The sequence below is a fragment of the Letharia columbiana genome (assembly GCF_014066305.1).
Source record: "Letharia columbiana isolate WasteWater2 chromosome Unknown xpSc0000115_s0, whole genome shotgun sequence".
NCBI lineage: Eukaryota > Fungi > Ascomycota > Lecanoromycetes > Lecanorales > Parmeliaceae > Letharia > Letharia columbiana.
In genome coordinates, this window is record NW_023501180.1 from 307 (window position 1) to 27,368 (window position 27,062).

The 27,062-nt window shown below is 44.0% G+C and overlaps 7 protein-coding genes across 7 annotated transcripts; 4 read left to right on the top strand and 3 right to left on the bottom strand.

The window, feature by feature from the left end:
- Window positions 1–809: 809 nt before the first annotated feature.
- HO173_013346 (uncharacterized protein) lies at window positions 810–1,901 on the bottom strand (the record flags this gene model as incomplete). Its single annotated transcript, XM_037315166.1, has 6 exons — window positions 810–1,126; window positions 1,274–1,302; window positions 1,351–1,521; window positions 1,576–1,645; window positions 1,695–1,729; window positions 1,783–1,901. The coding sequence occupies 6 exons, from the start codon at window positions 1,899–1,901 to the stop codon at window positions 810–812; spliced, it is 741 nt and encodes a 246-aa protein (XP_037157938.1).
- A 198-nt stretch (window positions 1,902–2,099) lies between these two features.
- Window positions 2,100–3,978, top strand: HO173_013347 (uncharacterized protein; the record flags this gene model as incomplete). Its single annotated transcript, XM_037315167.1, has 4 exons — window positions 2,100–2,171; window positions 2,531–2,980; window positions 3,033–3,646; window positions 3,720–3,978. 4 exons carry the CDS (start codon window positions 2,100–2,102, stop codon window positions 3,976–3,978), a joined length of 1,395 nt encoding a protein of 464 aa, XP_037157939.1.
- A 1,882-nt stretch (window positions 3,979–5,860) lies between these two features.
- On the top strand, window positions 5,861–8,002 carry HO173_013348 (uncharacterized protein; the record flags this gene model as incomplete). The annotated part of the gene is made up of 7 exons (XM_037315168.1): window positions 5,861–5,955; window positions 6,006–6,354; window positions 6,405–6,510; window positions 6,564–6,711; window positions 6,782–6,994; window positions 7,067–7,266; window positions 7,323–8,002. The coding sequence occupies 7 exons, from the start codon at window positions 5,861–5,863 to the stop codon at window positions 8,000–8,002; spliced, it is 1,791 nt and encodes a 596-aa protein (XP_037157940.1).
- Window positions 8,003–9,023: 1,021 nt separating this feature from the next.
- On the top strand, window positions 9,024–11,448 carry HO173_013349 (uncharacterized protein; the record flags this gene model as incomplete). The annotated part of the gene is made up of 6 exons (XM_037315169.1): window positions 9,024–9,053; window positions 9,104–9,188; window positions 9,251–9,477; window positions 9,527–10,196; window positions 10,249–11,202; window positions 11,261–11,448. The coding sequence occupies 6 exons, from the start codon at window positions 9,024–9,026 to the stop codon at window positions 11,446–11,448; spliced, it is 2,154 nt and encodes a 717-aa protein (XP_037157941.1).
- Window positions 11,449–12,234: 786 nt separating this feature from the next.
- HO173_013350 (uncharacterized protein) lies at window positions 12,235–15,598 on the bottom strand (the record flags this gene model as incomplete). The annotated part of the gene is made up of 5 exons (XM_037315170.1): window positions 12,235–12,262; window positions 12,318–12,494; window positions 12,559–12,679; window positions 12,837–15,286; window positions 15,342–15,598. 5 exons carry the CDS (start codon window positions 15,596–15,598, stop codon window positions 12,235–12,237), a joined length of 3,033 nt encoding a protein of 1,010 aa, XP_037157942.1.
- A 1,616-nt stretch (window positions 15,599–17,214) lies between these two features.
- On the bottom strand, window positions 17,215–18,938 carry HO173_013351 (uncharacterized protein; the record flags this gene model as incomplete). Its single annotated transcript, XM_037315171.1, has 3 exons — window positions 17,215–18,316; window positions 18,367–18,498; window positions 18,553–18,938. The coding sequence occupies 3 exons, from the start codon at window positions 18,936–18,938 to the stop codon at window positions 17,215–17,217; spliced, it is 1,620 nt and encodes a 539-aa protein (XP_037157943.1).
- Window positions 18,939–25,246: 6,308 nt separating this feature from the next.
- On the top strand, window positions 25,247–25,805 carry HO173_013352 (uncharacterized protein; the record flags this gene model as incomplete). Its single annotated transcript, XM_037315172.1, has 2 exons — window positions 25,247–25,319; window positions 25,417–25,805. The coding sequence occupies 2 exons, from the start codon at window positions 25,247–25,249 to the stop codon at window positions 25,803–25,805; spliced, it is 462 nt and encodes a 153-aa protein (XP_037157944.1).
- Between the last annotated feature and the right edge of the window lie 1,257 nt (window positions 25,806–27,062).

Here is a 27,062-nt window from a genome sequence, read left to right on the forward strand (position 1 = left end):
TCGTCATTTCCAATCCTGCTGGGGATGTGTCCATGCCCTCCACGCCGGGAGATCTGCCGGGCGACTTCCTTGCTGACCGTGGTCGATCGGGTGAATCACCGCGGTAATTATCGAAATGGCGTAGCAAAGCAGCATCGTGATCTGCTTCTTCGTCCAGGTCTGTGCGTTTCTCGCCAGCCGAAGCCCACCACATAAAACTGGAGTACGCAAGCGCGGACCAGGATTGCGGTTCGGCGAGTTGAGTGTCAAGAGTAGAGGAAGCATCGTCGTAGGTCTCTTGAGCATTTTCGAAGGGGAGGTCAGAAGTCTGCTCCGTGCTTGAATACTTGGATGCGTGCGGAGAGTGGCCGCTGGGAAAGCGGCGAAGCTCTCGGCGAAGTGTACGGTACCGACGCAGATCCCGCTGTGTGGCTTTGATCTCTGTCCCCTTCTTGACTTCAACGCGCGGCCAAATTTTCTCTTTAGCTTGTTTCGAGTAGGATGGCGGAATAGTGACAAGGGTATCGAAAAGGTGGTCTTTGTGAGAGAGGATATCATCTGTGGTACAGGCCACCCACCCATATCCCATGCCCTCATCAGTGACTTCGGAGCTCGGATTGATGTCTCGGGAGCCTTGAGCTAGGGTTGCCATGTCGTGGACACCTGCTGCGAAAAGTGGCCGCAGGCGAGTGGGTAGAGGTTCGAGTGGGGAGGAGGTCAGAGACAGAGGATGGGATACAGGAAACAACTGAGATGTCGTACACTGAAGACACATTTCAGCCAAAGTAACGGTAATTCGAGAACTTTACTTACCAAAATTACAAGCCAGTTCAACAGGCGCTTGGCCCACAAACAGTATTCTTTTCCGTAACAGCGCCGCCTTGTACAAAGGAAATATCAGGGGGCCCGAAAGTGTCTAGTAACACAGGCAGTGAAAGAGCTGGATGATGAGACGACAGTGATTGCCCTGGCGGGGCAAGAGCAGACGCTGTTGAGACAGCACGATGGCGATTGCGCGTTTTGCCGTTGGGCGAGCCTTGACTTTGTCTTCGCTTTGCTTGTCCGTCCGAAGGTGATTCTGCTGCTTCCTTCTGGGAGTCTTCCTCAGTTGGAAGCTTGTGTGCCAGCCAAAAATCTTTCAGTGGCTCTTGATGGTGCCGGAGTCAGCATTACTTTTTGGGGAGGGATTCTGAGTCGCGAGACATGTCTTAGGAGCAGAGAACTCTTTAGACACGTCTGACGACTTATAGGACAGCATCAATGGGGAGAGATTGCCTCGGAGGGTATAACGTACGGGTCTTCGTAGGATCTTGGACGAGGGTCCTGGCCATGTCAGCAACCATTCAAGAGTACAAATGGACACCCACTCACTTCGCCAATTCTTTCAATCCCGAGGCGTGTTTCCAGCTTTTCCCAAGCCTACCATAGCTCAATGGTACCAGTGCTCCTACAGCCAGCATGAGCGCATTTCGATCCGCCTCCTCGGCGGGCTCGTTGAGGAAAGCACTGATGCCAGCATAGCCGTTGTCGTGGACGAAGTATCTTGCATTTGATCAATTTATTGTAGCAATGATAGTGTACGAGTAGACAGCGTACATGAGATCTTCTCGGACATTGTGTAGCCCAGAAGGGAGGGATTTGTATTCCACGCTCTCGTTGAGTTCTACTACCGTAGCAGTCAGCACAGTCTCAGGGCTGGAAGGGTGTAGGCATACACCCAGGCATCGACTGCTTCCATGCTATCGTGTAACTAGTATTCCTTAAGCCCTTGTCCGAGCAACTATGGAGTTCTCAGAAGCCTACCCTGCCTTGACGTCGAAAAGAATAAGGAAAACGGCGGCAACCGGTGGCAGTTCTTCTGCATCGCGATTGGGAAGTTCAAGATGAAGCGAGTGCCCTCTACGTCGTTTGGCTGTTGACATGCTGAGAGTGAGATGTTATGATCATGGAATATTAACTTCAGAAAATAACGAGTAGAGTAGTGCCGCTATTAATACCGCAAGCGGTCGTGGGGTGCATACAGTGGCTAGTCAGTATTCTGTAGAAAGTCACGATTCTCTGACTTCGCCATCAATCCAATATTCAGATGTTTCTGATATGATGCCCAATTTTCCCCAACTATGCATGAGATCCTGACGATCCAGCTTGGCCACCGTGCGAACTACGTCGCCACTCATTTCTGGAACACACAGGTATCTTCCCGCTCCTGGCCCTCAACGCCAACTCTGCAGCAACATCATCTAACTTGCACTTCCCCTTTCTTCTTGGTAGGAATCCTACTTTACGTATGACAGCACTCAAGCTTCCCCTGTTGACCATGATGTACATTTCCGTCCTGGTATCGGAGCAAGGGGAGAGGAGACATACACGCCAAGGACCTTGATTTATGATCTTAAGGGCGGCTTTGGGGGTTTAAGGAAATGGGGGGCTTGTATGACCAGCAGATCAGCGGAGATGGAGGGGTTGAACAAGGGAAAGGCGTTTGGTAAGAAACGGTGTTCATGTGCAGAAGCGTGAGTAGAGACTACTATACTGACAAGAATTGTGGTAGAATAGGGATGGCAATGTTGTTTTGCATCAAGATCCTGGCATTGAGCAATCTGAGTTCCAACGAAGCCTCGACGAAGGCGTTCCTAGTGCACAGAAATTAAGTACCGAGACCGTAAGATACTGGTCAGATTTCAATCGCGTATTCTACCATCCGCGATCAATAGTGCAAATCAACGATTACGAGCTAGGTTCCACACTTATGCCATTCGAGAAATGGGAAAGTGGTGAAGAACTTTTCGCGAGCATGGATAGGGACGTGGACTTGCTAGATCGAGACGTGAGAGTCTGGGCTGAGGAGTGCGATCAGATGCAGGGCATCCAGGTATTTACAGGTGGAGATGATGCATGGAGCGCCTTTGCAGCCAAATACGTCGAGAGCTTGAGAGACGAGTTCGGGAAGGTGTCGATATGGACATGGGGGTTTGAAGAAGAGCAGGGCAAAGGGCAGAAAGTCGGTCCTGTCGTCCCGCATTGATGTAACACTTGTTGACTGCGATGAGAAGGCCAAGCAACTGCTAAGGACCGTCAATGCCGCGAGAATGATCAGCGAGATGTCGACGCATGCATCTATGTACATTCCATTATCAATACCATCGACACAACTCCCACAGTATGTACACTTTGACCGGACTTCGCAATGGCATACCTCAGCACTCCTCTCGGCTGCATTGGAAAGTATTACACTGCCGACAAGACTAAGGCATGACACCCAGAAGCGCGGGTTTCTTGATAACCTGGAGGGAGCGTTGAATGTTCATGGGAATCACCGGATTGCCCAGCTGCGGTGCAGCATGCTCGATCCCGAAACCGCGCCGCTCGTAATTGCAACCACCAATGGGACTACTGATGATAGAGCGCCATCAGCAAATAACGGCACTCTGGTCGAAGAGGACGGATTGAAGCTCGCTGAGCCAAGACTGGACATGGACCTTTCGTGTTGTAACGCTCGATCCCCATCTCCGTTTGCTACTCAGCACGATGTATCGGACCATGTCTTTGGTGTCGTGGAAACTACGAGGACAAAGGTTGAAGCAGCCAGAGATGAAGAAGCGGAGGAAGGCGAGATCACTTACGCACGAAAACGAAGGCGATTTGCTGGTCTGCCAGTCATCGAAAGGTTCGTGACGCCAACATTGTCAAGGATTCTGCCACTGCGGAGGACATTTCCTTATGCAACTAATCCCGTGCAGGTATCACTCCTCGCTTGAGTGTCCAATCCTCGATAGCTTCCCGCCAATCTTGTCGTTCTCGCCGGGTCTCACCCAAGTTGCGGTTCACACCTCGCTTTCAACCACATCGGGGATCTCTAACCGAGTCAAAGCTCTCCAAAGGGTGGTCAGCAGGATGGCAAATCTTGACGAGCGCGAGACACTTTCTAACGGCCTTGGCCAGATCAGCGAAGCATACGAGAATGGCTGGCACAGTGGAAGCGACGAGAGCGACGACTGAGATGGAGTGTTCTATTATTGACATGATTTCGAATACGGAGTATCAATGGCGAAATCGCTACGTGAGCGCTACTGACTAGCTACATATCATAGCCGACAAGGATACGAGGCACAGCTCAAGAACAACGTCCAAGCGCGATGACTCGGCTGGGTTCGAAGGTTGGCAGCCAAGTTATACTTATGTGTTGCGGACATGTTGTTGTCCTCATCATTGGTCCTCCCAACTTTTTCTGGCGGTGAGGGCCATGTTTTAGGATTCAAATGTAGCCAAAATGATGGAAAGCAGACACATTATATGCCCGCAGGTTTATTCCCTTATATCCTGCACCGGCTCGGAGCAAGGGGGGGGAGCGGTCTGGCTCATGCATGTCAGACACAAGATCCACCAAGACCTGAGGACATATGCTAGGAAACCACTTAAGGGCCCCACTACTGCATTGCTACATCCATAGTTACTGCCTACGATGAACAGGATGTTGAGATATGAAATCATCGTGGATTGTTGACAAGCTACAAAGGTAATTTTAAAAGACCAAAAAGAAAGCCCATGCTTTGTTTTTTCGTTGTTGCTATATTTCGAATGTCTTCCTTCTTCCTTGGTGGTGCACTGACGGGAAGGAATGTGGGGCTTGTCGATCGCTGCTCTACGAGGCTAACTGTAGATAGGAGATGGCGGGGTACTTTAGCTTGCCCCGCCATCACGTTTTTCTTTCTAGGTATACTCTGTCCATGTTGTCAACCACCACTCTTTTCAGCCGGTGAGTGCGGAAGACTGCCCATCCTTTGCCCATCCTTTGCCCATCCCTTGCCCATGCGCTCCACACATTATTCTTCTTACCTCCCTCTCATTAGCACACAGGCAAGACATTTGTCAGAAAAAGCGGCACTTCTCTTCCCAGTCGTATAGTACACATTCATGCATCAGACCCAAAAATGTTGGCGACCAATGTGTAGAAGCAGCCAAAAGGCGTGTTCGAGTGGTAAAGAACCCCGTCCTCGGTCGCTAAGAGCCACAGCACATGGGAAAGCTTCACACCCTCGATATCCTTGCCTGGACATCTCCGATTTCCGTGGTTGTCTTCTGAGCTAAGGTAATCGCCCTTGCGGTCCTACTATTTCCAACTGACCTGGGAAACAAGCTGGAAGGACCATCTCTCTACATCTGCGCATACTACTGCCAAGGCAAATAACGGGCACAACGATATCTCTGCTCGCATATGCTCACCGCTTTAGTAATTCATGCAATGAGCAGATGCTAAATGGAAAAATAGGAACTCCTACTCATCCGTCGCGGGCTTGCGAATTCATGGTTCCCTTATATGTGCGTCGTTAGGGCCGCAGATGCTGAGATGCTCGCTTACCTGCCACTAGCTTTCTTCCACCCTTGGCATGGCCTTCTCGACCTGCAGCCTGCTTTTAATGTCGACGCCAATCGTTTTTTAGCGGCATCTTGCAGAAAAGGATACTGAGGCTAGTTCCGAGAGAGAGACAAAAAAAATATCGTACAATAATTTCCACGAGCCTCCAAGACGCCAATCCAGGACGGTATACCACTAGCAAGGCCATGACATGCATGAGCTGGCAGATACGAAGCCACACGATAGGATCTGGTCATATCCGTCTGACGTGATCGTTTGCTTGAATAGATGGGGACGATCCATCTGCAGTGCTTGTAGACCAAAGCAACTGGGATGCCTTTATCATCTTGCCTCTGCCCGCCTCTTTTCCTTTCTCTTGTAACCTGATTTACACTCGCTTTAGGTAGCAAGGACTCGCTCGCTACGGTTCTTCTTCTTCTTTCTCTCGTTTTGTTCCTCTGAACAAGATCCACCTTTTCTTCCTGCGTTTCCACACTCCTACCACTTGTGCAGCGCTTCGCCATAATGAAGTCCTTTCTCACTTTGTCTACCGTTGTCGCCGCTACTGTCGCCGCCAACGGCTTGGAGAATCGGTGGTTTCCAGGTTGGAATTCCTCTACGTGTGTTCGTACCTGACATCATCGACACCCTCGATGTTAACATATGATAGCTCCTATCCCGAGACCGAGACATTGACCACTTACACCACCGTCACCACGTGCCCTCTTACGATCAGTTCCGGAAGCGCCTATCACACAACCCTAACTACCTCCACCATTGTAGTCACCAGTTGCAAGGGAGGCTGCTATAGAACTGCCACGCCACCACCACCAAAGAAGACAGCCTCGATCGGGACTGCTCCGCCACCACGACCACCACCACCAAAGAAGACAACCTCGATCGGGACTGTTCCCCTACCTCCACCATCGGTTACACCCCCTCCACTGAAGCCATCCAATGGAACCACTGTGGTGGTCCCCTCCGTCTCTCTACCTCGCGAGACTCCAATCTACTCAAATGTGTGTATCTCTTGGGAAGTGGAACAGGGAAGGAGCTAAAAACGGGGCAGACCACCATTTTTAAAACCAAGACCGAGACGATTCCTACGTCACCCAGTGCCGTGACCATCAGCTATACCACGAGCACCATTTTTATCACCACTACGACGTGCCCAGGTGAGCTTTACTACGCACTCAGGGAAAGTTTTCGACTAACACGAATCGGGCAGTCACGTCGACCATCATTACGACTGGTTCCACAACGGAGACTGTCCCCGTTACTGAAACGAAGACTACCGTCATAACGAGCATCACGAGGGTCCCGGTGACCAAGACTAAAACCACAGGGACCACAAGCCTTACAACGAGATACATAACGTGAGCTTTTCCGGAGCGATTCGTAATTGATCAAAAATCCAACAGAAGCGCTGACGTTGATATTATGTAGGAGTACCACTTGCCCAGTGACATCCACCGTCGTGACGTCTAAATCGTCAATCACCACTGTGCCAATGACCCTCACGAAAACCACAGTACTCACCAGCATTATGACACTTCCGAAACAAGTGACTAATACCACGGAGATTGTTGTCAAGACGAAACCCATCGTCACCAAATCAACCGAGTCGACCAGCTTCACAACGAGCACAGTGTACATAACGTGAGTGTGAATTTCTAGCGCGATTCAACCTTTGCTTAGTAACTTGAAGTAAATGCTAATCAAACTCAACAGTACCACGACTTGTCCGGTGACTTCAACCGTCATCACGAAAGAATCTACAACCTCGACAGTGCCTGTCACCCTTACAAAGACCACCGTACTAACTAGCGTTACTACGATCCCCGTCCCCATTACGCCTGTCGTCACCAAGTCAGTCGAGACGGTCGTTTCCACCACGAAACTGATAACCTACACGACCACCTCTTGCCCAGGTATGTGTGATTTGGAACGCAAGAAGACTTCGAAACTAACTCGTCGAATTACGTAGTAACCAGCACTGTTGTCACAATCAGCGAGACGCCTAAAACCGTACCTATCACGCAGACCTTCACCATCACGACCAGTTCGATATCTACATTTCCAATAACCACAACCTTACCCATTCTCGTAGCCACACCTGTAAAGGAGACTGAAAACGAGGTTGAGACCCTAGTTCCGACTCAGATCATGATCGAAACCACTATCTTCGAGACCTCAACTACGGTGTTCAGTACTCCACCCCCAGAAACGGAGACTGAAACCGAGGTTCAGACCCCAGCTCCGACTCCAATTATGATCGAAACCACCATCTTCGAGACCCCAACTACGATACTCAGTACTCTACCCCCGGAAAAGGAGACTGAAACCGAGATTAAGACGCCAGCTTCTCCAACGCCCGTAGTCATGACCACACCGGAGAAGGAGACGGAAACAGGAACGATCACCCCGGAGGTTGAGGCGACCTCCAAGACACCAGAATTTGAGAGTACGCCGGAAGTTACGCCCGCCAGTACCACAGTACCAAGCGCTCCGCTTATCACTGAAGCAACTGAGGGTCAACCCGAATACCCCGTACAAACGTCCACCCCAACTTCCACGTCACCGCTCGCTTTCAAGGGTGCAGCGCCCACCAACAAGCCTGCAGTGGCCGCTTTGGCTGGCTTGGTTGCGTTCATGGCGCTGGTCTAAGAGGCCAGCGAATGGCTTGTATCTTGGATACAGAAAGATGGTTATTCTATGCGCCTCGCACTCCTTTTACGACTATCACACTCCTTGATGAAGACATGATGTATGATCTCGGCCAGTCGATATCGCTTGGAGTCGATACTTCTTACACAGTGTAATGTTTTTGGACAAATCGATTCCTGGGTGTATATACCCATTTGCGCGGTAGTTCTAATGGCACCTGCGGTGAGAGAGGAAAAGGTGGAAAGGGGTAAATGAAAAAGGACCTAGCAAAGTAAATAATATAATTAATTATACGTTAATTACTTTTGCTTGCTTACCTACAATCTTAAGTCAAGTGCAAAGAGAAGCAAGCAAGTGGCAGCAGCACTAGCAGATGACAATCGCGGAGTTAGGTCAGAGAGCTTTGACCGGTGAAGGTATCTCGAAGCTTTTTTCCAACTTACCCTCTCCGCAATTCGTGAGATGCTGTGAAGGCAAACGTGCTCATGTATGCTATGGGTAGATGACGAGTAGCTGTAACGCTCCACGCGGCGGTTGCGTACAAATCAACAAGACAGTACATTTACTTGACAGTAAAGAGAGTCAAAGGAGAGCGTGACATTTTTGCCGAGGGGGCCATGTTCTGCTTTACGCCTAGGTATACTTTACTTGATACGATATACAGTACTGTAAGGTACCTTCCTTCCCTTGAGGCTGAAGGTTAGCCCGAAAGTCTAAAGTATAAAAGTCGGCCCGGAATACTTTAAGATTATGGGCTGGATAAAGTGGCTCAGTGGCCTCAAGGACAAAGAGTACGAGTATCATATTTCCCATTGGGCCTCCCTACCCATCACCCACACCCATCACTCATACCCACACCCACACCCACACCCACACCCACACTCTTCCTTGTTACCGCATGACTACGTCCCTTCTTCAACTCTCTCCCCCCTAATTTGGAGCCTGAGTCTCCCGCACTCATCATAAGTATCCTGGCATCAGCACAGCAAAGCTTGCGCCTAAGGGCGCCCAAGTCTTCAGCATGTCAACAGATTACAACTACGACGAGCAGGTCCCTGGTCCTGCTTCTCTGGAAATAATGAGGTGCTGACAAAGGATCAGGGTCAATTCTTTCCTTACTTCATTCTCACCATCTCCGCCCTCGTCACCCTTCCCCTGTCATACTCCCTCCTCAAGCCGGACAAAGGTCAGAGCCCCAGCTATTCACTCGCCCGCGAGGAGTGGAACAAAACACTGATGATGAATTAGACATAGAGGATACTGCCCCTAGAATCAAGTCCAATTTCAAGCCTGCAGATGACGCTCTTATTCAAGGGCAGAAAAGGAAGCAATGGCGGCGAGAGAGGAGGCTGAAGAGGATTACAACAGTGGCTATGGGCTACTTGACAATGGCGTGGATGATGTACCTGATCATGATTACAAAGACAACTGCGCCAAAAATTTGGGACCCCTATAGTATACTGGATATTTCAAGAGTAAGAAGGAAGAAACCCGTGCTAGCACCTGGACGCTGATTGTCCCTAGTCATCAAGCGAGGCACAGATCAAGAAACGATATCGAGATCTGTCGAGGGTTTACCATCCAGACAAGGCGGTGATTGACGAGTCCAAGAACCAGACTGCCGAGGATGTCAACGATTACTGGGTTGAAGTGTCCAAAGCTTTCAAAGCTCTGACTGACGAGGAAATCCGCAACAACTACATACAGTACGGCCATCCAGATGGAAAACAAAGCTTCAGTATTGGAATCGCTCTACCAATGTTCATCGTCACAGATGGAAACGGAAAATACGTGCTACTGGTATACGGTTTGCTTCTGGGAGTTCTGTTGCCGTATATCGTGGGGAAGTGGTGGTACGGGACACAGCGTGTGACTAAAGAGAACGTTCTCCTCGCCAGTGCGGGCAATCTGTTCAAGGAATACAGGGAAGATCTCGCAGATGGAGACGTCGTCAATGCGTTGAGTTGCGGCGAGGAGTATAAGGAAGTTCTAAGTGGCAATAAGATGGACTCAGGCTTGGGCAAGATCGAGAAGAGCATCGCGCGGGAAAACGGTCCTGATCCCTCAGTATCAGGACTCACGCCTAGAGATCAAGAGAAGCTTCAAGGCTACGAAGGCGCTCGCAGGAAAGCCTCTGCTCTCGTCTGGGCCTATCTCGGAAGGGTAAGGCTGGATGGGTCGTCACTTGATGATGGTCAGTGTTCCTAAAATCTCTCGCCCAATACATAACCACTAAAAACTCGCAGAGAAATACGAAGCTGCACCTCTCGCTTTAAAACTGAATGAGGCTTTCACTGCCATCACTCTCGCGTTCGGCAGCGTCCCACAACTGCTCTCCACTTATCGCGTATCACAACACCTCATTCAAGCCGTTCCTCCAAACGCCTCGCCCCTCCTCCAGCTCCCACATGTCACACCTGAAATCGCCCGAAGGATCGAAGTACGGTTGTCAAGAGAGCATTTGACCGTCCAACAATTCATGTCATTGCCAGAATACAAGCGGCGCAAGCTTGCTACTGACCAACCTGGGGTTCTGACGCCGGCTCAATACAATGATGCTGTTGCTGTGGCTCGCCAATTTCCTCGACTCAATGTTGAAAAGGTATTCTTTAAAGTCATGGGTGAACGATTCGTCACCACCGGCTCGCTCGTCCAATTCGTCGTCAAAGCTCGCGTGATCCCTCCCGGCATAGCCAACGTTCCTGAAGTGAACGAACTAGACCTTGAGGATATCGATCCAGACGAGGATGATCTCGATGCGCTTCTTGGTCGCAAACCATCTGGGAAGGGTAGGAAGGCGAGACTGCGTGAGGGTGATGCAGCTCCGTCATCGGACGTAGAAAAGCCACTGCAACCGCCGCTGGCATATGCACCTTACTTCCCTCGTGATCACTCGCCACGCTGGCACGTCTTTCTCGCAGACAGCAAGATGGGCAAGGTCGCCGTGCCACCCTTCACAATGACCACCTTTAATAAAGCCTTGCTCGATGACCAAGGCAATCCAACGTTCAACATGCAGACTTTCAAGATGCAATTTCAAGCCCCGCCGCATGCGGGGAAGTATCCGTTCGTGATGCATTTGGTCTGTGATAGCTATATCGGGATGGACAGCAAGAGAGAGGTCGTGCTCGAAGTGGAAGACAGCGCAAAGGCTGTCGCAATGGACAATGAAGAGGATGAGATCAGTGAGCCTGAAGAGGGTACGCATTTCCATCTCCCGCGGGCATCGAGACACAAACTAATGTAAAAAATTCATAGATTCACTAGCAGGTCAAATGAATGCCCTCAAGACCGGCGGCGTCTCCGGCCTTGCTGCCCCGCCGAAACGACCAAAGAAACACACAGCTACCGCTGAGTCGAGTGACGAGGAAAGTGACACTGAGGGCGAAGCCGAGGACACGAGCGAAACGGACACTGATACTGAAAGTGAGGATGAAAAGACGTGAAATGTGGTCAGGATTCTTCCGCGTAGATGTCAGTGAGAGATCCAGGAAGTACCGAGATTTTGGCATTGTTTCTGGCGTCACATGAGCGCATTTGTGGTTAGATACTCCGCCTAGGGGTGCATTGGCTTGCCTGTGTATCATACGATGGTTCCTGATAGAAAAGAACGGATTTTGAAGTCTTGTCAGCCTTCCTATGGCGATGTCAATTGCGTTCGATATACGAAAAGCATTCGTAGGCAGCGGTGGCATGCTTTGGGCATTGCTGGAATACGCTTTTCTTGTCTTTGTTGTGTGCAGCACCGACACTCTTGCGGATTCACTCTACGTGGCATCGTGGGGACAACGATTTGGTATTAATACTTTCATTGCTATCTCAATAATGCTCGCTAACAGACTCGCTTGGATGCTTCTAATTGCAGTCTTCCAGATCGGCAGCAGGACCCTCTCTGCCATCATGCAAGGGACCCATCAACATCGATCGTCAATCATCATTTCGTAAAAGGCTTAAAACCGTCGTATCATCCGCATTTGAATGTCATGCTCAAACGCAAGAAACCAAATCGCCACAAAGAAAAAGAAAGTAAGTCCATGGTCTCCATCATTCAATCGGGGCCGCCTCAAATATTTCGAAACCATGGATTAGGTGCAAATGCAAGCACTGCAAGAACCGGGTGTCGTAACTGGGAGTTCGAGTGACTGATGCAGGAGCCACCAGAGCTGTATATGGCCTAATCTGTCTCGTCGTTCATCTTTGTAGCGGCGCTGTAGCCGACGTGAAACACCCATTCAGATGTAGAACATCGAATCGATTAATCTAAAAGCTGATCAGCTAGGATCGACAAGAATGGAGCCGTGCAAATGAGACTCACTCCTTGTGGACACCTCCAGTCCAAGGCGCTTCGTTCCAGTCAAATTCTTTGCCTGGAGGCCAACGTCCGTTGACGTATTTTGCAAGATAGCATCGGCCGCGCTCGCAAAGAATGTCGGCGTAGTAAGCAGGTGGGCATATCGACACGGCTTTTGTGGCCCTTCCAAAACCATAGCAGCTTTCACAGGTCAGGCGTGCCTCTCTGAGATGGAAAGGGAAAAGGGGCAGGAGGAAAAGCTTACAGATGATGAGTGATGGTCTGAAGCTCTTCAGCACCAAGCTTCATCTCATCAAGAATCACGACGTAGTGCGAAGGTTTCGCCGTGCCTTGGAGGGCAGCGTGTGCCTGGAGGAAAAAGTCGACTATCGTAGAGTCAGCAAACCCCTCCGTTGTCACATTCAATTGGTTTGCAAGGACTAAGTCAGGACCATAACACAAACCAAAGGCATGTCTAATTCCCGCGACATGTCTGGGACTCATGATCTTGCTCGAAAGAGGGAGGAAAGTGAAAGTACTCACAGCCTTTTTCCATGGTAACTCCCCGGTCGACCACCGTTCCATTCACGGGATTGCCTTTATTGTCAGCGGTCCTAGCATCCGTAGGGTAGAATCGAGTATGGTGCCTCTTGCCGACAATTACAATGGTGATCTTTGGCTGAGGCCTCGGCCCATAGATCTCCTTGCAAGCTTCCCGAATCTGCTCCAACTCATCCTCAAGCACAGTCTTGTACTGACCCTCAGAGACACCATCACGGTAGATTAATATCTTTTCTGGCCCTCGGTTGTTGGTTTTTATCCAGAGTTTGAGGCGTTCTTGCATCATGAATTTCAATGTCGATACCATTTCCTTCTTAGAATCTTGGCAGCGGATGCTACCAGGCCATTGACCGTATTCGTTGTCAATGCTTGCCACCACCGCCGCAATACTTGGCGATCCCTCCATACTCTTGGGTGCCGGGTGAGTCACATCAATACCGACGACCATCGTGTTCCCGTTGTTCAGAAACCCTAGTTGGTTTGGAAGAAGTTGGTTGACACCGCCATTTTTCAGGTTGAATTTGAGTGCAACGTTGGCATAATATTGTGCGCCTTTGGTGGAGAGATTCTCGGCGAGAACACAGACTGAGTGGATCCCAGCTTTGACGTCCCCCCAATATTTCACGCGGGCGTAGGTGACTGAACTGGAATTTGGCAAAATCACCAAAACCATCTTTATTCCTGTACTGAACATAGCTTTGAAAACTTTCTCGATAGAAGCGTCGTTTGCGTCCTCTGAGCCAGGGAGAGGAGCTTCAAAGGGTTGAGGAGCGGACGGACCTTCGGTTCCGAGTCCATAATCCTTCAGAGCCCGCTTGAACGAGTCGATGTGGTTGCTCTCAAGACGCACACCACCCAATTTTAAGAACGCCCATTTCGTGATCTTGATTGGTTTTGCGAACTGCTTGCCTCTCATATTCCAAGATGCTTCAGTGGGGGTGATTTGAGATTTTCTGCCATACGTCACTGGGGGTGCTTCAAGAATTCTCCCTTGGATCACAATCATCTTGGAGTCGACTCCAACGCCGAATGCCGCCAAGCTTGGGTTGTTGCCTCGAAATCCAATAACCCTATGAGCGCCGTTCGCTATTCGACGGGCGTTCTCAGCAGGGCCTCTCGCGGCGACCAGAATCATCTGTGATGTCTGATAGTCACTCAGTTTGCCTCTGAATGCTTGACCAGGCATTACTTCACACAGCTCCGGCGGGATCCAGACGGGCTTATCTCTTGTGCCGCAATTAAGCAGCCAGGCTTGTGGTGTATTGAGCGTGATATTGTACTTCTCTTTGAAGTATTTCTCAACTGTTAAGATCTTGCCGTCAAATTCCTCACACTGAAACGTCACCTGTTGTGCGTTCAATGGATTAACCTGTAGATTCCTACGCTTTTTAACGTTCCCTTTGTCATCAGTCACGACTTTGCCCTTGTTGTCGAGGACATCATCCAGTTGCTGCGAGAAGCCTATGATGGTCTTGATTTTGACTGCATCGGTACCATCCTTGTACTTCGTGTACTTTGTCTTAACGCGGAGCAAATGGAGAAAGTATTCCACGGTTAGCCAATCACCACGTCCATGCTGTGTTATGAGATCTAGCACATTAATCGCCGGGTAGAAGGGCGAAGTCTGAGCATTGACATTGAGTAGGGTCCGTAGGGTAGACGTGCGTACACTCGAGTAGTAGCCACGGACAGCAATGAGACCGCCCCCGAGCTTGTCGTATGTTTCGGGGTCGGTAGGGTAGTGGAAGAACTTATTTTTACCACTTTGGAAGACTCCTGTATTGAGGTTGGGCGTACGAGCAACAATGATGTTCAAGGCTTGGACTGCGTCCTCCTTTCCTGTGAAGTCGCTGGGGTCAGTAGGGGTCGAAGCCAAGTATCGAAGAAGTTCTGTCGTTGGGACTAGTCCTCCATATGAAAATTTGAAGGTGTAAAGGATTGGATTTGATGCAGGCTCCCGATCTTCTAGCTCTTGGTAAACAATGACGTACTCCTTGGTCCCATCGCGATCGAGAGGAAGCTCCTTGGATGTGATGACGATTGAGCCATAGTCTGTGGCCACCCCGTGACCTATGCTTCGGAAATCCTGATGCTGGAAGAGGAGCGCAAAAGCTTGCCGACGTTTCCTAGAACGCTCTGGTGGCACTAGGGGTGCTTTCACTTTCCCTGTCTTTTTGTCCTTCTTGGGCTCTTTGTGTTTGGCCGTCAGCGTAAGGGTATACTTGAACAGCTTCTTCCCAGCGTTGATCGTCATCTTGAAGTAATTGGTTCGTAGATGGATGACAGTGCCCGCGACTCCGTACTCCGGTCGGAGGGGTAGCTGGAAGTCTGCCAGCGAGAGCGTGCTCAAAGATAGACCTTGGTTCTCTTTGACAATTTGATTTTCCTTGGTCTCAACCTCCGCTTCCGGTGTGATGTTTTCTCCTGGGGGACTGAAGTATGACGAACGTCAGTGAGGAAGGTACCTAACAAGAACACAGGACAAACCTGAAGATTTTGGAGCCTGGAGTGTGCTCATCGTCGCCTAACCTCCTAAACGATGCTCCTCCACGACCGTCACCGCGCCCACCACGACCATCACCGCGCCCTCCACGACCGTCACCACGTCCTCCACGGCCAAAGTCTTGGGGATTTGCACCATCACCACGGCCTCTTCCATAAGGGTTTAAACCCCCGTCACCACGACCACGTGATTGGTCCCCACGCCCGGCGCCTCGTGGACCGCGTGGACCACGCCCGGCCATACCGGCGCTCCCTTGTTCTCGGAATGTAGTGCTCGTAGTGGTTACGTTGAGCAAGGCGGACTAGATGTCCGGATTGTCGTGCATTTACTCCAAAGACTAAGGTATGATGAGGATGGATGCGGATCAGCCGATGTAGTAATGTTTGAACAAAGAATAATCAGTTGTAGCAAATCAATGATGATTGATCGAAAGCAGATATCAAAGCAGGCTTGACCTTAAGTAAATGTAGATGTAGGAGGTGGGGAAAGAAGATGTTTTTGAAGGGAGGGAGGGGGTTTAAATAGTCTTCCAGTTACTGCGCTAGTGTTAATTTACAGTAGGTACTACCTTACATTCTGACTCGGAATAGAGGGAATGATTTCTCGTAAATCGCTCGGGAATTGTAATCGCTCTGACGTGATTCGCTCGGAGTAGGGAGAAGGATTTTTGCTCTGCTGTGCTTGCGAGAATAGTCCTCCATCATCTACCTCTCGGAGGGGCTACCTGTTCCGTTTGGGCCAAGTCACCACCACTACCACTACGCCCAAGTAGAGCAGCTCTAGAGTCAACTTTATCGAATCTACTGTTATGAGACGCATAGGTAGCTCTTTCAGCAAGGAGCCGCGCTAAAGGAGCCTATACATAGGCGCAGTTCCTAAACCTGATCCGACACTAGTTCTCATGCCGCGAAGGACTCATCTTGAAAGTTTTGAAAAGCTTCTTCCATCTACTTTACTGTAAATGTGAGGTTACGAAGCACCTGCTGAGCCGCTGCCGTATGGAGTGTAGTCGGAGCAGGTCGTCAAGGTGCGCTCCAGCTCCCCGTAGATTTCTCCCGTTGCAATGATATGCGGCATTCTCCTAACACATAGTCATTCTACCAGTCCTCTAATCAGCGGGCAGAGCAGAGCACCGCTTCCAAGAGCCGCTGCTTGAAGGTCAGCATTGAAAAGAGCGACAAGTGGAGAATCGGCTGAAGTACCGTTGCAGATGGGCGATTCTACCATTTCATGACCGTTAGCGGAAGGAGCATTGATCATCGACTGCAACGTCAGTCTTCATTGTTTGGTAGAAGCAAGAGAAGTGAAGATTTTGGAAGCTGTTAATCCGGTGTAAATGAGAACATTGAAGGATTAGACGTGGAGGCTTCGTCTGGGGTTTGCAGGAAAGCTGAATGTACATCTTAAAGGCCTGTGCATGATTATAATTATCGATAGGCGTTGTTTTCAACCTTAGCAATGATGCAGCTTGTGAGACGCATATGCATCATACCTCTAGTCACGACTCCAAGCAGAGCCTAAATAGCTCCATTTGGCTACTTTCTGATGCTGAAGAGACAAGGCTCAATATCCAAGTACAACGTTACAACAAAGGAATGTGCGAGCCCTTACGAACGTGGCTATCTCCAAGAAATTGACGGTCAAGAATTGCTATATTTTTCCGAAGGAAGGGACAAGAACGCCTTTTGAATGTCGACCGAGTAGCCAACATCCACGCTTGACACTGTGCATCAACCAGGTATAATGGAGGAATTTCGCATAATTAAAGCGGGAAAGAAAAGTAGAATTGAGCTTGGGATTTGTTGCCCATAACCGAACTGCACAAAGACTTGATTTGGTTGTCGTGGCAAGTACCCATCATGTCTCTTCGACCCAACCGATTGTCTCACCGTACTTTACTTGCTGTCCCTGTTGGACACCCCATTGCCAACCACCCTTTCTTGATCGCTCAGCCCACCCGTCGTCGAAGCTTTTACGACGCCCTTTGGGTGCTTCGAAGACCAAAACGATAGAGCTCCCTAATTGGAAACCTCCCATCTCTTCTCCTTTTCGCAGTGCATGACCCCCTAATATTCTGCTTGCCTCTCCATAAGTAGCTTCCGCAAACCCTGAGTAAAGCTCTCCACGATTGGATGCTTCTTCAGCCGCTCTATCTGCAGCTGTGTCAGTGGTCAGGCTGTTTGTGCGTAGTTCACGGTCGAAGTTGATCTTGATTGATCCAACATTGGTTGCTCCAACGGGTGTGAAGCTGAAAAACCCCCATCGCCAACGACCCAACAACACCACCCTTTCATTGAGAGTGAATAGTCCGGGCAATGTTCTCTGTAAATATGGCGAGACACTGTAGAGCTCTCCTGCAAAATGGCGGCGCTTTTCGGCAACCCATGACGCGGGAGAATGAAAGCGATGATAGTCTCCTGGTGCTAGATACACCACAATATAGTATAGAGCTGTTGGCGTCCTCGAGGTTGAAGAGAACCACGATTGGCTACTGCCGTCGCCCAAAGCAAGGTCGGCACCAACCTCACTCTCTGACGAGGAACGCGGTGTCGTCGACATGTCGATGGCCCTGGAACCTTCTTGAAGCTTGGATCCTGAGAAGAGATTTGGTAACGTATACGAGATGCCATTCACGGTGGCAAATTCCTCGTCAGCCTTGACGATGTCCTCATCTCCAGCCGTGACCGATGATTCCTTTGGCTTTGGACTCTCTTCCTCTGCTTTTGATCTCTCTGGAAATTCTGTGCCCAGGAGGGCATCAAGGCTATACGTCATGCCCTTGACCTGCTCTACTTCTCCGTTCTCAATCATACCGTACTGCAGGACTCTGCCGTCGGCGGGAGACAGCAGGGCGGACGCATTAGTATCTATTGGGCGTACTCCAGGCTTCAGAGTGCGGTAGAAGAAGGAAGCGAGGTTCTTGTACTGGTGGAGATCAGACTCGGCAGCCTCAGACAAACTGAGTATCCAATCAGCGTGAGTGTCTGCACTGGTACTTTCGGCACTCACTTGACCCCAAAGATCCAAGAATATAGCCTGAAACCGGGTACCCGCAAATAGTAGGGTATTTCAAGCTCATTGAAGCGCCCCCACAATCTTGAGACCGCCTTCAACGGGAGAGTTGACATAACCTGTACCTGCCTTAGAACTTGTCAGCTTGAGAGCTCTTCGAGTTGCGCACTTTTTCCCTTCTACCAGGGGCCGCTTGGCCGTATGCGTTTTCTCTTTCTGGGCCTGCCCTTGCTATCTTTAGTCGATTCCAGCGCATCCTGCTCTGCCTGATGTCTTTTCTTTTCCCGCTCCTGCACTCTGTAGAATTGTACAGCTCCAAGAAAGCCGATACCAAGTCCGACAGGAATCCTGTACTTCCATTGGACCTTGGTGTCTCCAAAGGCCGTACGTAATCTTGTCCTGAAAGGACCCTTATTCTGATGCTGCTCCTGTCTTGCTCTTGCGGAGGTCGAGAACCGCAGAGAGGGTCGCGTCTGCTGGCAGAGAAGACACGTCCATGTCGAAGACTTAGGAGCGGTCTCGTGGAGCAAAATAGGCCTCTGGCCCCAGGCTCTTCCTCGAAAAGACATGATTCACTTTCACCTTCCCAAGTATATACATGAATCTGCCTCAGTCGTCAGACGCTATTCCCACTTCCGGGTCTACCGTATCAGGCATAGTGCGGAGGGTTTCCCATGGTAGTCACACCAGACGCGTCCGGGATCGGATAATAATCCTTCCACCTATTTGTGTAATCATTCTTCTTCTACAATTCTACCAATTCTACTAATTCTACCAATTCCACCAATATAAACACATTTACCCTCGGTACCCTCGCACTCAGTTAAACAAGAGGAGGATCTATAACAGGCGAATACGGAGAATACTGCGGAGAATATTGCGGAGACAGTCATCAGCAGCAGTGACACAACAGGCCTACTCTCCACGATCTCACACCAATCCACTCAGCCAGTGCAAGAGAAGTCAATATAGTAGGCGAATGCGGAGAACACTGCGGAGAAATTAAGCGGCAATAAGGCCCCCAGCACCAAGAACACGGCTCAGCTCTCCAAGATCCCACGTCATATGCTCTCCACGATTCCACATCAAATCATCACTCAGCAAGCGGAGAACACCACTACAACTTGGCCTATCATCCCCACTACATTAAGGAGTAAGAGGAGGAACTATAACAGGCAAATGCGGAGAACACTGCGGAGAATACTGCGGAGAATACTGCGGAGAAACCAAGCGGTAATAAGGCCACCATCGTCAAGAACACGGCTCAGCTCTCCAAGATCCCACGTTATATCAGTTATCCACTCAGTCAGCCACTTAGCTAGCCACTCAGTCTGATACTCTATAAGAGGAGGAGTAAGAGGAGGAACTACAATAGGCAAATGCGGAGAACACTACGGAGAAATCAAGCGGTAATAAGGCTACCATCGTCAAAAACACGGCTCAGCTCTCCAAGATCCCACGTCATATGCTCTCCACGGTTCTATATCAAATCATCACTTAGTAAGCGGAGAACACCACTGCAACTTGGCCTATTATCCCCACTGCATTAAGGAGTAAGAGGAGGAACTATAATAACGTCATAAGAGGAGGATCTACTGCGACGATCACAGTCAATTAGGCCTCTATAGGAGGAATATCGGACGATACATATTTGGACGAATTAAAACCGTTCGATGTCTTGCTCTGACAGCTATTTTATTATTCGAATGATTTCACTGCGGTAGGAGATAATGTGGGATTCACATCACTAATTAATATGTTGTCTCCATTTCTTTCCGATATTTCGATACTTCTTCCCATAAGGATATGGCCTTTCTCTATTTTTTATAGGCAATTATTACGAATCAATCCTCCACATTCGATACACCTTTCTAATTAGACCTTAGCGCGCCTCTCTCCATATATATATATCTATATATCACATAGATTAAATTAATTTCATAGTGATGAAAGTAGATTAAAAACGCATAGCAAGCGATTAGAGTTCGATTTAACTTAGGGCTAGGGCTAAAATTCGATTTAATTAAAAAAAACCACACCCTATTTAATAAAAAAAAAAAAAAAAAAAAAAATAAAAAAAAAAAATAAAAGACTTTTTTTTTAAAAAAAAAAAAAAAAAAAAAAAAAAAAAAAAAAAAAAAAAAAAAAAAAAAAAAAAAAAAAAAAAAAAAAAAAAAAAAAAAAAAAAAAAAAAAGTTTTTTAGTAAGTAGCTGAGAAAGTCTTTTATAAGTAGAAAGATCTAATTAAATAGTAACGTAATATTAATAAAGCTTCTTATAAGACTTTCTAATAGTCTGCTATTAAGATATAGAAGAATTTAAATCCGCTAGATAGTCGATATAAGATATAAATAGCTTTAAATAGTCGTTATAGAATATTTCTCTAATATCTCTATTATTTAGTTATTATAATATAAAGTTTCTATTTTTTATAGCTAACGATTTCTTAAAAGATTCTCTTTAACGAGGTTAAAGCTTTTCTAAATGTTTCTAATAGAGTATAATAAGGTCTCTTAAATAATGAATAATCTACTTAATATTCTTATTATAGCGTATAACTATATATTTCTTCTAATATAAAGACGCTACTATAATAATATTATAAACTTTCGCCCGATACTTAAGATAGATATAGACTTCGAGCTTATAAGACTCTTATAGCTAGATAGCTTAAGTATAAATATTACGTTTTAATAGCGATAGTAGAGTAACGATAATATATAAAGTCTCTAATAGAGAATCTAGTATAATATCCTTAGGTGAAATATCTAGATAGCTGATAGTTCTTAAGTTAATTAAATTATCTATATCTACTAGATTAATATTCTATTTCTTCTTAAGCTTATAAACGATATCTTCGAGAATTCTATTTATAACTTCGATTATATCTATAAACTTATAAGAGATAGAGAAACTATAGTTAATAGCGATATCTTTTAACTATAGAAATTCGCGAAGTTCTTTATAGTCGAAATAATAATCGCGATCGAGGTAAAATATATAAGACTTTCGATATATAAAGAAGAATAGTTTTAAATACTATAGAATATCCTCGATGTTATTAATCTTATATATAAAAGATATATTAAAGCGAGATATATAGTAGTCGAGATTAAGAATATACTTATTTTCTACTTTAATAGTATTTAGAGATTTAATAAAGTTTATACTTATTAGCTAAAATAAATATATTACTATAATAGAATAAAGCGGCTATAATCGAGTTATAGGTTTATATTAAGTATATATTAAGTAGCCTTCGATATATCGTTTAATATTCTTCGACTATCTAAACTAATAGTATAGATTTCGAAGTTATATTATAATATTAGTTTTCGCCTAGTATCTACTATTATTATATGCTTTTATAAGAATTATAAGTACTTTACTCTTCGAGACACATAGTAGATAGCTTTCGATACCTCGATGAAAGATCTATAAGATATTATTATAAATACGATAATTATAGATCTTACGTAAGAGTATAGTAGACGATATTCTTATATATTAATTCGAAAGAAGCTTATAGATATTATTATACTATAGAAAGTCGCGATAAGCTTTAATTTAAGTAAGTTCAATAATAGCAGAGGAGGTAAATATAGGAACGCTATAAATTATGCTTTTATTAATAACTTTATTACGCTTAGTACTTAAGAGAGACTTAAGAAAGGCTTCGAAACTATTCTTATTATTCTTTTATATTTATCTTAAGCTTTACTTTATTAATCTATTAGAGACTTTCTAAATAGATAAGAACTCGCTATAGTTCGTATTAAATAACGTTCTTAATAGCGTATTAGTTACTTTATTTCGAGGTTCTAGAATATAATATATAATAATATTTAGGCGCTATAAGATATCCGCCTAGTATCTATAGATTTCTTTATATAAGTTTAAGGTAAGGAAATAAGTAAGCGGCTTATAATTAGTATATATAATCGATTACTTAAATAAGTACTTATAAAGATAATCGTATTTCTTATAAAATATAATTATCGCGTATAGCTTTCTTTTATAAATAGAATACTTACATTAAGTAGATATAAAGGTAAATAAATTATATAGAATTAAAATCTTAATATCTCTAGCTACGATAGGCTTTGACGGTACTTTATTAATTATAATAGTCTTCTATAGCTTACTAAATATAGTATAGAAAGCCTTTTATAAAGTATAGACGTCTACTTAAATAGATATTTAAAACTAAGTAATTACGTACTCTACTATAAACTCGAATATATTAATATATAGATAAACTATTCGATTAAGGTCGATATTATATATACTTATTTTAATAGTATACTTAACTCGTAGTATCTCGAATAATAATTACTCTACTTAAGTTTATCTCTAAATAATCTTATTAATTAATCTTAAGAGAGGCCTTACTATCTTAGTAAAATTTCTAATTTAACGACGTATAATATTAATAACTTTAAGAAACTCGCGTACTTTAGACTAGTTTAAAGATATCGACTACGTAGTAATCTTCTTAATTCGTTCTTTTAATATATATATAAGATCTTTAATATAATATATAACGTTAAGGGCCTTAATCTTCTTAGTAAATAATTTAAGCTTTTTAAAGAAGAGTCTAAGATATACCTATTCGACTCTAAATAAAAAGTACTCTTGTAAGAAATCGTATTACTCTTAAAACGAGTTAAAGTCGCTAAATAGGTTATTAGTATAGAATATAAGTATAGATAAGTACTTATAATATATTAAGTGTAAGAATAATAATTCTTTATAAAGAGGTAATAAGGCGTTAAAAGCTCTATAATTAAGCTTAGTTATTATAAAATTAATAGACTTCGAACTCTATTATATTCGTATAGGTTATAATTACTCAATATCTAAGATAGTAAAAATAAAGAAATAGCGATTATTAGGGTGTAAGAGAATTATAAGATATACGTGCTTAAGATTAGCGGTAAATAGACTTTTATAATAAAAGTCTATTAGATTATTATATATCTTAAAGCTAAGCTTTATATATATATCTAATAGATCTTTCTTAATACGTAAATAGTCGAATATAATTCGAGATTTATCTTTCGAAATAAGATTCTCGACTTTATTTACTACTATAGTACGAGTATTTTATTATAAAAGCCTTTTATTAGCTACTTCTATAAGCTCGTAGATACCCTTATTAAGATCTTACTAAATAATTTTTCGAAGCTATTACTCTATATATACTAATTAACGTTTTTAATATATATTTAAAATAAACTTAATATTAGAGATAATATATACTCGATAAGTAATAAGATCGATATATAAAAGATCGATTAAGTTAGTACTATTTAGATAATAATAGTAATATAATAATACTAGTATATAAAGTCTCGCTTCTTTAATAGATATAAGTAGTTTAAGCGTAAGTTCTATAAACTCTATCTAGCATTTTAGAGTTATAGATAATATACTAGACGAAATACTTAAATATAGAATTAATCTATTTAAATAAGAAGATTTATTTAATTTAATAGATAGATTAGTAGAAGTTTTTATATCGATCTAAAAGATACGCGAATAATAAGATAAACTAGATATATTAAAAGAGCTAATAAATTATTCTAATATATTAATAGAAAATAAGCTATCTACTATAATAATTAAAGAGCTATTATAAAAGACTTTTAAGATAGTAGAAGTCTTCGATAAAACGTTTTTATAGAGTATATATAATAAAGCTTTTAGTAAAGATATAGATTTAATTAGTTTTATATCCTACTGAGAACTTAGCGAAAAGGCGATACGAGATTATAAATATTCTCGACGTTATTATTACTCTTATTAGATAAAGAAGATTTAGAAGATTTAGAGGAAGAATCTAGTTCGTTATTCGATTTAACGAATCCGAGTTTCGATATAAAAGATTTAAGATATATTAATAAGTTATAATCTTTATAAAAAACTAACTTCGAACTTATAATTTTATAAATCTACTTATTAACGAAAGTATCGCTAATTATAATTTTAAATTAATGTATCGAGATAAGAACGTTTATCGAATAGAGCTATAATAGTTTAAGAATTAAACTAAGATACTCGGTCTCGCCTAATTTCGTAATATAGAATAGCTCTAATATTATAAAGTAGCGAATATTACGGAGGATACTCTTTATTATAAGACGAAGCTATATTTAGTACTCTAGTATAGTCTTATAATAGTCTACTATATATATAAACCGACTAAGATATATAGAATATATTTATTCTTCTTTATTAAGAGAGAGAGAATATAAAAAAAAAATAAAAAAAATAATTTTTAAGTAAGAAAACCCCCCAAAAAAACCACCCCCCCCCCCCCCCCCCGCCCCTTGAAAGGAAACACCCCCCATCACACCACCCCTCCCTCCCCACCTACATAGTTCGGTAGCCTTATTATCCTAGTTCTACCTCACCCATACTGGTATCGCACCTATGCTGGTCCTGACATTATAATAAGGCTCCTTCGTATACCCGGCGAAGAGAAATACAATCGGACACACTCCATTCGAATTAGCGGACGAATTCAAAGAAATGCGCTGGCAGGGGCTTTGGCAAGAAATCAAGTTGAGCCATCGTATCCCTGGGTAAGCCCACCAGACGGGTAACTCGATTTCATAGCGAATCGGACTCGCCAAAACTGTGGGCGAGGGATAAATAAGGCATAGGGACTATTCGTACGACTAGCGAATTGATAATAGAAAGAAATCGTCACAAACCCCACACACACAGTGAGCCTGCTACAATGGCAGCAAACGTACGACCTCTTCACTGAGCATGTCGACCCACACACCACAGTGAGCCTGCTACAATGGCAGCAAACGTTCGACCTCTTCACTGAGCATGTCGACAACACACTCATAGTGAGCCTGCTACAATGGCGACGGGAACAGACCCGGCAAAACGACCACGATTTGACCTCTTCACTGAGCATGTCGGTAACACACATAGTGAGCCTGCTACCAAATGGCATTCACCACATTCAATTCTTTCCCTACCTCCCTACCAAACCTACGAATCGACAAGCGCGGCTGAGTTGAGACAAAGGATGGAACGGAGGAAGAACTTTTGATGGCAAGAGCATGGGAGACACAGGGCAAATCTACAGTGAAGCTCCCAGGCCAGGCTGCCAAAAGGTGTTGGAGATAAATGCATGCGTTGGATTTACTTCAATTCTACCGAAGGACTATGGCAAGGAGAAGAACTCGGAGAATCTTGCTGGCACGCAGGCAAGATATGGCCAATATCTCCAGGATCTCTGCAGGACAATGTGGGTATGGCAGGCATGGATGGCACAGTCAAGACCAGCATCCGATCCGATGTTTTCGACTACTACCACTACACCTCGGCAAATCGTCTCCGGTCGAGGCCTACACGGACTATGGATGTTTGGAGAGGCAAGCAATGGGCGTGCATCTCCGGTCTACCAGCCATAGGGGCCATGGCTATTTGAGAGGGGGGGTAGTGTTACAAGCGTACCCTTAACACACCACTCAGCCCTATGGCCTAGTGCCTTGGCAGGAGACATCCCCTACTATATCATGCCTCCTTCCCACCTACATAGTTCGGTAGCCTTATTATCCTAGTTCTACCTCACCTATACTAATATCGCATCTATACTAATTCTAATATTTATCTTCTTATTAATAGTAATAATTAGAATAATAATTAGAACTATAAGCGTCTCTATTCTTCTTCTTAAAATTATAATATAAAAGAATATTCTAAATTTTAAATCTTTAAATATTATAAAAATAAAATTCTATAATTATCTCTATTTATATATTTATTTTAACGCGTTAAATAAGCTTAATAGACTTTATATTTATTCTTCTCTCGAATTCTCTATTACTCTTCTATTCTACTCTATTATAATTCTTCTAAGTATCTTAAATCTATCTTTATCTAATTAAACTTATTAATTATTTATAAATAAATTTACTTCTCGAGCTATCTTAAATCTTTTTATCGAGATTAAATCTATTATTATTAATTCTCTCTAATTATAAGCTTATTAATTATCTCTTTATATATTATAAAATATTAGCGATATATCTTAATAAATTTATAAATATTAAACTTATCGAAGTACTTTTTATAAGTTTATTATCTTCGCTAATATAATTATTATAATTATTAATTAAATTTTTATATAAAATATTATTAACTCTTTTAGTCTAATTCGATATATTAAGATCTTCTTTAAAATTAAATTTAATCTATTTAAGCTTATTTTCTTAATATTTTATATAAAGAATTATTATTAGAATATAGAATATCGCTAGTAAATAATATTTTTAAGTATTATAATATCTTTTAGCTATTAAGAAGTATCGCTTATATATAATAGTCTTCGCGAGAGAATAAAGAATATTACGAGCTATTCGAGTAACTATAATATATTTAAACTTTAATTTCTTTTATTATTTTAGAATTAAAAGATTCGCTAGATTATTAAAAGAAGCTTTATAAAGATTAGAGATAAGATTATAATTAGAATAATAATTAGAAGACTTATTATTTTATCTATATTACTAAAGCTAATTATACTTATTCTTATTATTTAAATTCTTAATCTTAAATTTTATCGCTTAATCGAGTATATTCTTATTTAATCGACTTATTCGCTTAACTCTTTATAATTAACTACTTATATTAATATTTTAATAATTTTAAAATATTCTTTTAAGTAT